Consider the following 14,313-nt stretch of genomic DNA (forward strand, 5'->3'; position numbering starts at 1 on the left):
TCCTCATTGGTGCTGTGTCCATCACCAGTGTAATCGGAATAATCTTCCTGAAGTCACTATAATATGCTGATGTGAACAGTCTCAGTGAAAGAGAAGCTGAATTCCTACCTGACAATCGCAACTGTAATTGTAGTACTCTTGAAATTCTTTCGAGGTATTTTACAAGACTAATTTCTCTAAGTGGGATAATGACATGAGTAGCAGTGGGGCAACATTTTAGTGCCGCTCATTATCCCTGTTACCATGTTATATTACAATCCCTTCCAGTTCTATCTCATCCCACACAGATTTATGGCAGAAGTACCCAAGCAAACATAAGCTGGAGCACTGTAACCCTTCTCTCATTAAGTCCAATTACATTCCACTGGGGAAGAACATTATTAGCACAGAAAAATACTATTCCTTATTATTCTCGGTGACTTCTTTCTCCAAAGGACACTTAACTTCTTTTACCCTATACCATGAAAAATATATAAAGAGGGTTTTTATGTAGGAAGTGATGATTGCTACTGTTTTGTACAAAAACACATGCACACCCACAAGAAAACTACTACTACAAGGTAATAAATAGCCAGAGCTCCAAATCCCCTCTTTACATAAGGAACTTTGGCAGATGCCTACTCATTTTCAGGTTGAATTATTAGCTTAAAAATGTCCTTGAGTCTCTGAGCAGCAACTAATTCTTCTATCAGATTTCTTTGTGCTTCAATTCTACTCCTCTAAGTCGTGCTTACCACTAAAATGTCCAGTGCCAAAGGGTGTCAAGAACTCCTTAGATACCCTGTGAAGATTAACCTGTCAAGGCGCAAGGTAAAATAAAACTTTTTGAGTGTATCAATACATACATCCAGCATTGTACAGGAGCCTTGCTTCTGGCCCTTAGAACTTTCCTGAATAATCCTTCCAAGTAAGTAGCTATGAGCTTTCAGTTATTAATGACTTAGTCACAGACCATTGTTCCAACTGCTTTTATACTCAGCTTGTCAAGAATATCACAGAATGCTTTGGATTGGAAATGACCTTAAAGATCATCCAGTTATACCCCCTAAACCCTTTTCTGTATAGACCAGTGCTTATCCTTGGGAGTCCTTCCCTTGCTTTTAGGTCACTGTGAAGAACCTAAGAAAAGAAAGATTCCTAATACTAGTCTTAACCTTTTTATCCCAAACCCCAATTTTTGATGGTCCAGCTAAGGTAGTGCACAGGAATGATCCTTCTTTTCTTCAACAAAAGCTCATCATGTAAAGATGAACCCTTGTAAGATCACACAGGTGGCTTGCTGCCTTTTCACTTCAAGGTTTTGTAGAGATTGTAAACACACAGTGTTGTGGGACAGCACGTTTTGGATACTGCTTTCTGAGTATATGACTGCCCAAATGGTATTAACCTCCTGAACTTCTTGCCAGCTAGAAGCCATCATCCATGCAGGTTTTGGTAGCTACAGTTGTACAAAAAATTCCTGGTACTTAATTGTTCTTTGTGCTTATAACCCATATTTAGTGTCACTGCAAGATAAACAGCATCTACTTCAGGATAGTGGGAAAGAGGATTTTCAACTTCATCAGTAAATATCTGGAGTAGTCCCACATCAAAAATATTATCTAACCTAGCAGAAAGTGTGAGGACAATAATTGATGAGGATCTGCAAGTCACTGCCTTTGAGGTTTTCCTTATTTGCACTTTCCTGAAGCAGAAGAGGGACACTGCTCATGTCCTGGCAGGGAAACCTGTGGGTACAGCAGGACAGGCCCTGGACAGCTGGTGGCACAGCAAGGTCCAACCTGGCACTTCATGTATTGGTTATAACAAGGGAAAGCTTGACCTTTGCAGTGCCTGGTGGGACTAGGAACAGGCAGGAAGACAATTTTAATCTTTTGGTCATGTCAGGATAACAAAAAAAAAGCCAGGGTACATGTGCTGCATGCAATTTTCCTTTCATGGATACCAATTGTAACTGAGGAGGAAAAGCCACAGCTAAGAAAGATAATCACGCTGTTAAAAGAAAAGGGATCTGAGACCACATTAGCAAAGAACTGTGTTTCAGTCACAAGTTTGTAAAGGTTTAAAATTTTAGGTCTTCAGAGTGCTTTACTGCGGTTAGTTCACTTTGCTGGCCCCCTAAAACATTTTTTTTTCCTTTCATGGAAGGGCTGAATTAGAGGGAAAAACAGCATTTAGAGATTTGTTTGCAAAATGGCTGCAGTTAAAGGCCGTATGTGAAACAGTGACTTTATTGAAAAGGCTCCCTTTTAGTAAGGACAGCATAGATGTGTGTTCAAAGGCATGGGAAGGACCTGAAGACAGCCAAGTTTTGAATTTCATGGCGGTAACAAAAGCACCTGTAAAGGGTGATCCTCAGTCCCAAGCTCCTTGGTCAAGTGAGAAGAGGGGCTGGGGGAACCAAATCACAGTGCCACCAGGTATTGTAATTGGGAAAAGTCCATGTTGTATTATATTTAACTCCCACATAAATTTTGTTTAAAATCTAGCTACATGATTTTAAAGAGTCCCATTTTTGCAGAATTACCAAAGAGTCTTTCTAGCTACATGATTTTAAAGAGTCAATTTTTGCAGAATTACCAAAGGAAGTGAGAAACCAGGAAAATAAATGTTATGAAATATATTTCCTTCAAGCTATCTTTAACTAACAACCAAAGCTAACATATTATATATACTAACCTAAATTCAAATCAGTAAGTGAATGATTTCCAGTATCTATGTTCTATCACCCTGAAGAAATGAACTGTTCCAAAATACTGCTTTATAAAAGAAAAACTGCTATTATCGTTCCAATAAATAATTATATAAGGGTGGTTAACTCCTCAGAGGCAACAGCAGACTGCATGATTTTGAAGGGTGTGTGCAGACTGTTTAAAGTACTGCTGTAGCTCAGACAGCACCACTGTTTTCACTGATAAGCAAAATGCACCAGATGGTGAGTGACGCTGCAGCCTCCTGAAGTTCCAAAATAAGACCAGGAGAGATGTTATAGTTAGAAAAGTGAGCAGTGCAGGAGTAGGAATCAGCAGGTTTGGTTTTTGCTGTTCAGGCAGCCACATTTAAGTGATCACCATCTCAGTGTATGATACAGACCCCTCTGTGACTGCAGGGTGGCACAAACTGAGAGCTGAAAGTTTAACAAGTGTGTGGGTTTGAAGTTTTTCATCTTCTCAGTTTCAAGCCATGGACAAACAGTTTATGGTTCTTACAGTGACCTGCCCATCAAAGGTTATTTCTGAACATGTACATAAAGACATTTCTAATTAAAAAAAAAAAAGCTCAAAGCTGTAATAAAAGAAATTTTAAACCCAGACAGGAGAAACTAGGGACACTAGAACTGCCTCTGTGGGCCATAACAAAAACACAGGGGGATAGCAAGAAGTTTAAAATGAGGTTTTGGCACTCATGATCAAGCTTGTCAATTGTTTCAGACTTCTTCTCCCTTGTATATTGTTATGAAATGCATTTGGAGGCAGTTTCTCAGTGCCAGCTGGTCAAGGTTAGGGCATAACCCCACCAACAGGATCATTGCAAAAGGTAGGAACAGCATCACAGAACTCCAGCAGTCTTTTCCCTTTTAGTGTAAAACAAGTTGTGAAGGAACCATGAACAGGGAATTTCTCATCTCAGAAACTCAGGGAAAAGGTGGGCTTTGACTGGTGATCTGTGGCCAGTAATGAATCCTAGTGGATGGAGATCTTCATCTGGAATTGGAGTTCATTTACAGCTTTTATTACATGGAAGGAGAACATCATTTGCTCCCTCAGCAAGGTTCACTCATTTGATGGATTTCCTCCTGTTAGCTGAGGGTGGCACTAGCACCCTATAAAGTAGCTTTAGATGTGGTATAATTCAGTAGGGGGGCCCAAAGACAATGTCTTCTCTGGGAACAAAACACTACATGCTTGTACTATCACATAGTCCAGAGTTTCCACAACAGGATGGAGGTTTGCTAAGTGCACTCTGTGATCACAAATTAGATTTAACAACCTTTATATTTTATGCTTACCAAAGGTTATACACATCTATTTGAAGAAACAACAAGGTTACCAATGAATTTGGAATATGAGTATCTTGGTCACCTGGAAATTGCTTGCATCACTTCAGTGACACCACATATTCATAGTCACAGCCGAAGAAAAGACATGAAAAAGGTTATTTAAAGGTGTTTTAACCCATTAAGAACTACTTTGATATTCCACACTGGAAAAATTCTATGTAGTAAATGTTTGTAATAATATAAATTATTTTACTATTATGCAAATCACCATGCATAAAGTATTCCTTCTTCATCCTTGAACATTCCCAAAAGTTTAATTTGAAACCTAATTTGCATTCAATTAACATTTTGAAGTTCTACTGACTTTCTACTTTGTTTGCCTACATGATTTAAATTATAAGAGCAATTCTTTGCTTGTAGAACAGGTGAGAGATGGAGAGTGGTTTCTGCTCCAGTAGCACTAGATACACAAACCCAGCCTCGATGAACTTTCCCTCCTGCATTTGAGAACTCTGCATCTCTCTTTCAATGCTGGGCACACCAAGACAGACCTGAGCCACAGTTCCTGTGCTGAGAGAACCTGCCAGCTCTCAATGCTGCCTTCTCTTGGAGCACTGAAAGAAGCAAATTTGGGAAAGACACTGTGAGGAGTCTTGTAACCTCATTTCTGCCTACATCTTTCCCTTCTGTGAAATACACATCACTGACTGCAGCTCAGTGGCTTATAGCAGGAAAAAACCCTGTGTTCAGAACATTAGAAAGGCATTTAAATTATTTTTTTTCTAAAATCTATCCCAGAATATGGGTAGTCTGGATTTGGGTAATATAATGAAATATGGCCTGATTTCATGAACTGCTCAATGGCAAATCTGCACAGGATCCAATGCGTTTTTAGGACTTGGCTTAAATGCTTTCAAAACAGACTAAGCAGAAAAACTTATGACTAGCACATTCTAACCCAGGCATATAGTGATAACACTCCTAACTGCATTCTTACACAGCTCTCCATAAAAGAAGTGAGAGTTCAAAGAGACACAGTGACTTTGCTTTGAAGTAGGTGAAAAGTATTTACCCAGCTACAGCTGTAAGAGACAAACTCTGGCAACTCCTCATGGAGCGTTTTACAATTATATTGCCCCTAATTAATCATCTCTGCATTTGTGGCTGCTCCACCAAGCAGTTATAGAGCTGGATTCATGTCAGTCATATTAACCGAGATGCCAGTCCTGAACTGCAGTGACAGGCTGTTGGACAAACACTCCTTTCTAATATCTTTGGGGGTGTTCACTTCCAGCCCTGGGTCAGGACAAACAGCTGTGGGAAGAAAACATCCTGGCAAGATGGCTGTAGCTGTTTGCTTCAGTGCACATCAGCAACTCCAGCAACAGCTCCTCAGTCTGCCTGGCAGCTCTCACCTCTCAGGTGCTAATTAGCATCTCACGTGAGATCTGATATGGGACTGCCACCAACATGGATAAACTTAATATTCACCAGCAGATCCTTTGTGATGTGTTAGTCTGAGAGCACAGCCACAAATGCAGCCTTGAAATACTTTAAATATGGTTTTCAAAGGTTCCCAAATCTAGGAGAAAAAATTGTACTGTAAAGTCTCATGGGATTTTTCTCTTCTGCTGAGGCTGACACGTTGCAGAGTTGAATTTGAAAGAAAGGTACTCCCAAATTCCTCTTGCTTTCTTCAAGATTGCTTCAGTAAGCTATTCATTACTGACTTTCTGGACCAGTTCTTGAGAGTGTGTGCTGGGTTAGTCAGATATCCAACACATTGGTAATTCAGGTTTCCCTCAGAAAGGAGGTGTTCTTCCGCACTATCTAAAAGGTCTTCCTTCCCAGAAGTTTCTGAGTCATCACTGTTTCCTCCTTCATATTTCAAGGATGTACCTAAGCCTAAATGTCTCACAGTATTAGACTAGAACACCACAAGCATGAACTGATCACAGGTTTCTTTACATTCTTGTTGGGAAGGATGAAAGTTTGACAAGAAAGTCTCACAGATATGTATGCCTGGCAGAAAGATTTTTCAATGTAGACTCTGAAGAAGGAATAGAAATGAAAGCAGGTTTTGATATAGAAGAAAAGAATTGCTGATCCAGTTTTACTGGATAACTAAGAAGGCAAAGGGTATGTTAGTTAGAAGGGATTTTATGGCTTAGAGCAAAGGATAAACCCACCTCAAACAAGATGTTTTTACCAAGAAGAAAGATACCACAGGCAAACAAGACTGCCGATGTTGCAAGTAGAAAAAAGGTCTCAGAATTTTCCACCGCAAGAAAATTGAAAAACAACTTCTAGCCTAAACTGTAACGTACTAACTTTTAGTGATTGGAGAATAGTAACATGAATATGGTAATTATAGTAGTTATGACAGGCTATAGGTAAAAGTCAAGGTATAGAATGGTTCTTCTGTATTAAGATGCTGAACAAAGAAAAGTATATAACGCATTGAAACCAAAATTAAAGGGTCTTCAGGCTTGTTTGCAGCTAGAGCTGACAGCTGTAGGCACAGGCTCTGTTACCACGACTCTGGACTGCTGTGACAACTTAGATGTAATAAACCGTCTGGAGTCCCACATCCCTCATTATGGCTCTTACACATTCTGACAATTATATTATTTTTCTCAGTAACTTTAAGTTTAGGCCTGTTTAGCAAATATTTTTTTCATTCATTTTCTGCTGGGCATCTACCTGGGTTATGCAACTCAGGAAGGCTGAAATATCTTGAAATCAGGTGATTATATTCTCCAGGTTTTTTCCCCTACTGTCACTATGAGGAACTAAACATGCACAATACACTGGAGTGTGTCTGACAGCCCAAAGCAATCTCAAGTACATCTGAAAAGCTACTTTATGTGGCATTAATATGTAATTAAGCTCCAGGCCTGTAGATTTTCACAACCATTTCAGTGCCAGAAATGTGTGGGCTGAAATACTTAATCTCATTTGCACTAGAATTCTTAACAAGGCAATCAGCATTTTGGGAATTTCAGATGACTGTCAGGTTGTAACAGTTCTCTCAACAGTGAAAGAACCTGATGATAGGTCAAATCTACAGATCCTCAGGAATAGCTCACATGTCGCCCTGTTCTTGTAAGTTCTTCTAACCTTCCAATGTTTTCATTTTTGTAATGGAGTTTCTCATGCACTTTTCATGTAAATAATGATTGTTTTGCATTCCTTTCTAGAAGAGGAGAAAATTGATGGACTGTTAGTTTAACCAGTGTGGTTAAAGAAGTAGCAATTTCATCCTCCAATCCATGGTCCATTTTTAAAATTCTATAAATATCAGAGTTCAGAAATAAATAGCCCTTTTTTTTACCTTAGACATCTCAATGTGTGTGTGTCGTTCATTTCATGTCATATTGCAACACTCACACAACAGCCAAACAATATTTTCTACTATTAAGAGAAAATAAGGATCACGTAGCAGTTTTCTGGATGCATTCATGATAAAACTTGAAGCACTACTTTACCTTATAAGATATAGCTAATACACATCAATTAATGCATGTTAATCTCAATCACACTGAAAAGATGCTGCACAGAATCTATTTAGCTGACACTTGATTATTTATCATTTACTAAATCTCAATGAAGCCTAGTTATTTAATTTTTTTAATTCATAATTTGTTCACTAAACAAAAATCAGTGACAATTGCATGTAGTGGGTTCTTGTCCTAATCTACTCTAAAATCTAATCTAAAATTGTAGAAATGCTATTACCTAGAAGTGCTGCAACAGATAAATTATTTCAGTTAACAGTAATACTTTTCAGTTCCTTTCCTTTTTCTACATTCAGAACACATACACTCACAAAGCAGCATCACGTTGGTTTTACTGAGAGAAACCAGGAATGTCATCAAAGTGATTTCTTCCCTTAAAAACAGCCACAGTCTTTGGATGATGGATTAACAGAAACCTTTCTGCACTTCACAATAATGTGATGTTGAGTACTTGTCAACTAAAAATCTTTGCAATGAAAACAAATCAACCCAAAATATCTTCTCAAACCCAACCATATTAACTCCAGTGAAAAAAACTTCTAAGTAAATCTGAAATTTTAAAATTCCACTTACCAGGAACAAAGCTTCCCTGGACCACCTCCTTATAAGCCCACCAGCCTTCATGGATTTTTGGTGAACTTTGTTGAGCTAGAAAGAAATAATCAAAGAAACTATAAAATTAGGGCAAAACATAGGACTTAATTAGCTAAATTTTAGGAATTTGAAACAGGGTACTATCCTCTACAGAAGAGTCACTCAAATTCCTAGGTGATCTTTATTCAATCTATAGAATCCTACTATGCATATGTATCTTGGAGAACTTTGTCCCTGTTCATCACACAGTAAAATATACTCTGCTTTGGAAGAATTGCAGCATCAACCTTATTACATGGTTGAGACAATAGAAAGATGGCAATAGCTCACACCTTGCCAGCAGCAGCCAAAGATTTATTTGTTGCAGAGCATTTAAAAAACTTTATAGCCAACAGCATATTGCTAAAGCTTACAATTGTTCTAGGCAATCACTAAAAGTACACATACACCTGCTTCACACAATGCTTGCTTGTATGCTCTCTAATAACAATACACAATACTTCATTATTAAGCTTAAAACATTCAACTATTTTGCTAAGCATATTTCTCTAGAGTCTAAGGTCTATCTCAGCCAAGCCTAAAACTCAAGCTATTGTTTCATGTCCTTGCCTACTATTGTAACTTTTTCTACATTCAGACTTTGCAGCTGCAGCTAGTTCCAAGTTTTCTGTTCTTTCTTTTTCTAAGGCCTGCTTTTACAGTGTTCTGGAAATCTTTTTACCTTTACTATTTCCCACATTTCCCCCTCTTGGTACAGCCACAGATAAACTCAACTTTGTTTCTTATTAACTACCTTGCTCTACAAAGCTCTACTACAATACATATTTCTGTTTGTTTCAGGCACCTCTCTTACTTGCTTTAAGCATTAGTATTTTACACCACAGCAATTTTAATGCTATAAAAGATCTGCTCTATTCAAAGGATATAAGTCAAATCTGATAGCAGCTACTATTTATAGTTCTAATAAGTCTCATCCATTCCAAGGTCTTAATTCAAAGCCTTCATATATGTCTATACTTGTATCTACCATCTCTGTAAGATCTTGAGAACTTTCTGTGATTTTATTTCCTAGATCTCTCTTTTATACAATAAAAACTTTGATATTTTTGTCCATCATTTGTCGCACACACCAAAGTATATTAAGGTACTACTACTAGTACCACCACTTAAAACTACTAACATATACAAACCTATTTTATAAAGTTCCCTTAACTAAGGTGTAAAGCCCCATCCTTTGAACAAATCATCTAACCATGATTCACCATCTTCTTTCATTTGAGCTGTTAGATCTTTCAGCTTTTGTATGCTTTTGTGGATGGATTCAGAATGGTCAGACATATTCATACAACACAATCCTTCAATTCCTCACAACCATGTCCATGTGCCAGTAAAAGAAAACCAATTGCTGCTCTATTTTGAAGGGTAGCATATCTAACACTGCTGATGTCTGTCAGCATATCACTGACTGCAATGGATGTGGCATTGGTTTGTTTACTCAGCCAACATCTAACTGGATCTAACTGTTTCAATGCCATGGCAGAAGCAAATTGGGGTAGAAGTAAACCTGCTGAAACTCTTTTCGCAGCTTTCCGGGGCCTAAAATCACTGTTGCAATTTTCTTAGTATTGATGGACAAATCTTTTTCCTTTATGTTTTTTCTTAATGACTGTCTTAGCACTAGCTGCTAGTACAGTAAGTTGTCCAATACTACATGGACTACCTTCAAGGCATGATGGAATATCTTTTCAAGCCCTATCTTCACAAATGAACGAATATCCTTTTCATAACTGTCATGGATATTGGTCAACCCCAGAAAGTCCACTCCAACTATCTGAGTAATTACACCAAAAACTTGAGTTTCTGTAAGTAGGGTAATTGGGAGTGACACTGTATTTCAGAGGATCATTCTCTCGCCAATTGCCATCTGAAAATGTAAGAGAGAAATCCATTGTTAAGGAACCAAGAATCTCCAATTCTTGGGGTTCAGAAGGTGCTTTATGAAGTTCTTTGGTCCAAATGTCCCAACCAGCTACAGGATTGCTCCCTTTGACAACCTCACCTGATTTAATATTAAGTTGCTTTTTGTCAAGAGATCATAATATATAGATATCGGCCAATCCTTCACTGGCACACCAAATAGACAGGTTGAAAAAGGCTTTTCTGAATTCGAACTGGACAGGCATATGGTGTCCAAACCTGCTGCCTTGGCTAAGGTCACCTAAACATTTGGTTTTGGTTGTTCCACAGGCAAATCTGCACTGCAAGAAGTTAGCAAAGCTAGCCAGCACCAGCATTAACACTCAATTTTGCTCTATACATTTTGTGAGCTATTTTTTGGCAAAAGATTTTCTCATGTATTTCAACTGACAAATTCTGGAGCACCTACGCCTGTTCCCCCTCTTCAGCCACCCAGGTAACTTGCCAAAAACTTGCTTGTGACTGATGTCTCTGACATGCAGCTCTTTCAGTGTGAGAGCATCTGGGAGCCCAGTGGAGGAACACAAGAAAAGGCTTCTCCGATCAGTATTCTGAAGGTTGTAGCAACAAAAAGCCTAAGCTTTGTATGAGGTTTGCCCCTGATAAGACTTGTTGCCTAAATGATTTCTCCAAAGTCCTGAAAAGCCAAGAGCAGAAAGGTCTTGATTGCTCATGTTTGCTGTTCTTCATCATCACTTCTCTTTGTCTTTAAATTGGAATTCGAGCAAATTTTGTGGTCAAAATGTAAAGTCACTATTAATTGGAAGCATTTTCTAAAGGGCACGCAGACACGCAGCAAGACAAACGTTCAGCTGATCTCCATAAGAGCAAAGAGCTGATATACCAATATGTTCTGCCTTCACCTGTGGTTTGCTTGGTACGTTCCTACTTAGAGCAACTCTCCCTGAGCTACAGAAAGCTCTGCTACCTTGTGCACCATTTGACTTAGATTTTGGGGTTGTCTTCTTTTTAAGACACTTTCAATCTCTTTCACTAGGGCCAAATTTTTTTTTTACATACATTTGCAGTTACAGAAGATACTGGATTTAACAGCTTTTTGCTGCAGTTTCAATTCTAAATCACATATTATTTAGGAAAAACACAACTACCCTGGGAAAAGTTCCAGCAGTGTAATAAAAATTGTTGCTGTCATTAAAAATTATGAAGAGGATGTGAAATTCAGCCTAAAAGGGATACAAGATAAAGACCATTAAATACTGTTCTATCAAGTTACAAAATAGTATTTATGATTTAACTGACTGCATATTGCAGAAACAAAAGTAAAACTTGTCAATTAAATGTACTTTAATGAAATGTACTGACAGAAGGACCAATACGCTGCCTTACCAAAATCCAGCCATGCCAGTGGGTTGGGGTACATGTGGACACAGATTTCTCCTTGCAGAATAGATGTTGTCCCATTAACTGAGTAGTGATGGGTTACACTGAAAGGACTGTTCCACTGTGCACCGTTTACAGTCTGCAGATGAAATTTTCCTCATATTTTAGTTTTTATAACATTGCCTGGAGAACTCCAACTGTGCATGGCTTAGTTGTGCTAGACCGCACTGTACAAACATTTGCAAAATGGCAAATCCCAACCCACAATCAAAATATATGAGCAGAAAATTGTTACTATCCAGTCTGAACTGCAATTTTTTTTTATCTCAACACTTGCTTTCATGTCCTCAGGAGGAGAAGTTCTTAAGGATTCCAAAATGGCAGTAGGAGAGGATACTAAAGAGTCCCAACAAAGTAGAGAGAGCCATAAATTTCCACTTAAAATTTCCCAGGAAATTACACTGCATTAAAGTGCACCTTGTAGTCATACACACAGCTCAAATCATTTCAGCCAGGAAGAGGCATATGCATTTTAGAAGTAGCTGAAAAAATCATATATATGTAGAGAGAGAGAGGTAAAAGCAAGCTAAGAATTCGGGTAGGACGGGTATTTTCAGATGCAGCTGCCTAATATCAGCATTCACCAAAATGTATACAACTGAAAAATATATTGTTTGTTCCCACTCTGGGGCAATCTGAATGATACATGCAAGGTCCAGAAGAGAAATATAATCCATTATTTGGAGTTTATATTAAACCAAAATCGAAATATGCTGGCTCTGCAGTTCTGCTTCAGTAGGGTTACCCCAATACTTACAATAGCTAATTCCAAAAGGAATAGCAGGAAAAAATAGTTTTATGACATTTTTTCATATCTGCTTCATTAGTATGGAACAGGCTGCATGAAATGAGCAAGAAACTAGATTATCAAAGCTCTGTACTAAATATTTGGATGCCAGTGCAGTTGCTTCAGCTATCAGAGAAGAGCATGACCTGGCATCACTCCACACATTCCTCATATATCAGATCCTTATGTCTTCAATTCACATGAAAATGAAACACAGGAAATACAATATTAAACTAAGATGTTGTACCCTAGCTTTATCTAAAGTAGAACAAGAGCAATGCTAGCAGCACTGATGTACAGAGAACTGAGTCTGCTGAGGAAACCAAGAGGCAAGGCAGGTGGGGTTGTGAGGGGGCAGTTAGGGCGACAATCTCCAGTGCTGTGCTCTTTCCTGAACTCTGAAACCTCAACATTTTATAGCAGTCCAGGCAAAATATCCTGCAAAGTAATGCAGAGAGTGACTGAACACAGATTTCCACTCTGCAGTGCATGTGAAATCCAGCTTGGTGCCAAAGATTTACTTGCATGGAGCCCACAGGGACTTAACTTAAAAAGGGAAAAAAATTATAAAGCTCTAATTTCTCTGAATGAAGAAGGAAGAAGTCTGGTAAGGCCAGGGAGAAAAGTCTGTCTTCCAGAAACTTCTCCAAAACCATCACTCCAATCTGTCTTATGCAAGTGGGCAAGAGGACTTACCAAAGGGGGAAAAAGCTGTTCCCTATTTTTGACACATAATCAGACCCATACCTGGATTAGTAATGGTACAAGGGAATATAAAATTAGAATGAACAGCCATATGGACCATCCTTGCTGAGAATCCTATCTGGGACACACACACCTGATGCACATACAAACAGGCTCTCTGCAATTGGAGTATTAATACCCATCTGACAGAATGGCTCTGTGCCTGAGTAAACAGGTTCAACCTTATGGCTCAACAGTTGTTGCCAAGGAAATGGATTCTTCCATGTGCTATCTCGTGACACATGAAAATAGCAAAATTCTCTCAGCATCCTTCTGATTTCAGTTAAACTACTGTACCTCTTCCTGCAATTCTTCCACCCAAGGACCACATAAAGAGACACATGGTCTCTCTGTGTGGCCTCTGACATTGCTGTGGTCCTACCAGAACACTGCAGCTCCTCCATGGCAGCAGCTCCTTGTTGGCAGAGGGAGAAGGGTCTAGAAAGCAATCCTGTATTTCTGAAGAGGGTTAAATATCTTAAAAAACAAAAAAACCCCGACATTGTGATACCTCCAAGGCTCCTGCTTTTACCATTAAAACCCAGAGTACGGCTTTTGCTTCATAGAAACACTGTTGGTTTTGCAAGATATGAAAATAAACAAGCCCCTCTGAACAGACACTGAAGGTTACCTGCAAGGAGCTCTGCAACCATTTTTAGCAGTAGCACTGCATTCTGCCATTAGGAGGAACAGTCCAAAATGACAAAGTTGTCCAAGTGCTTGAGGATACTGAATGACCTCCATTTGTGCAGTGTTCCCTCCTCTAGCACTGAAATCTCTGGTATCTGAGATTAGTAGCTTTTCTGATACAACACCATTATGTCAGATCTCTTTCAATAAAGCTGCTGCAGAGGAAACAATATTTATTTGAAGCTTATATGACATGTGTTGCTCTCATTCTGTCAGATTACTGTAGGTATGTCTCATTGTGGAGCATACAATTACAGGTTAAGTTCTGCAAGTTGTTGTGCATTCTTGTTTCCTAGTGGCTTCCATGCACAAGGAAACAGCATCATATAGGATCATAAAAATGCACAGTAAATGCAAACAGCAAAGGTGCTAATGACCCATAAAGTCAGCAGTTAACTCTCTCGAGCTTAGAGGCTAAAGTGAGTAGCCTCATGTTTCAAAAAAGAAAAGCTCTTACTAGGTGAATAAATGGATTTTAAAATTATCTGATAGCATTGTATTGGATACCAGGTATCATGATGCAGATGCTGGAATATCTGCACAGCATTTGCAGTGCTAAGAAGTCTTCATCTTGCTGGAATGCTGATGTTGACATTATATAA

The 14,313-nt window shown here is 38.7% G+C and overlaps 1 protein-coding gene across 2 annotated transcripts in view; it reads right to left on the minus strand.

Annotated features, from left to right (window-relative positions):
* The window catches only part of CA10 (carbonic anhydrase 10), a 205,606-nt gene that overhangs the window by 158,647 nt on the left and 32,646 nt on the right, over positions 1-14,313 (minus strand). Inside the window, exon 3 of one of the 2 annotated variants that reach the window (XM_036394450.2) lies at positions 8,092-8,166. The exons of the other annotated variant lie outside the window; for it this stretch is intronic. Within the exon in view, the coding sequence (XP_036250343.1) occupies positions 8,092-8,166 (75 nt within the window). The remainder of the gene's footprint in view (positions 1-8,091; positions 8,167-14,313) is intronic. 2 annotated transcript variants of the gene reach the window in all.

This window comes from Molothrus ater, chromosome 19, assembly GCF_012460135.2.
Source record: "Molothrus ater isolate BHLD 08-10-18 breed brown headed cowbird chromosome 19, BPBGC_Mater_1.1, whole genome shotgun sequence".
Classification (NCBI taxonomy): Eukaryota; Metazoa; Chordata; class Aves; order Passeriformes; family Icteridae; genus Molothrus; species Molothrus ater.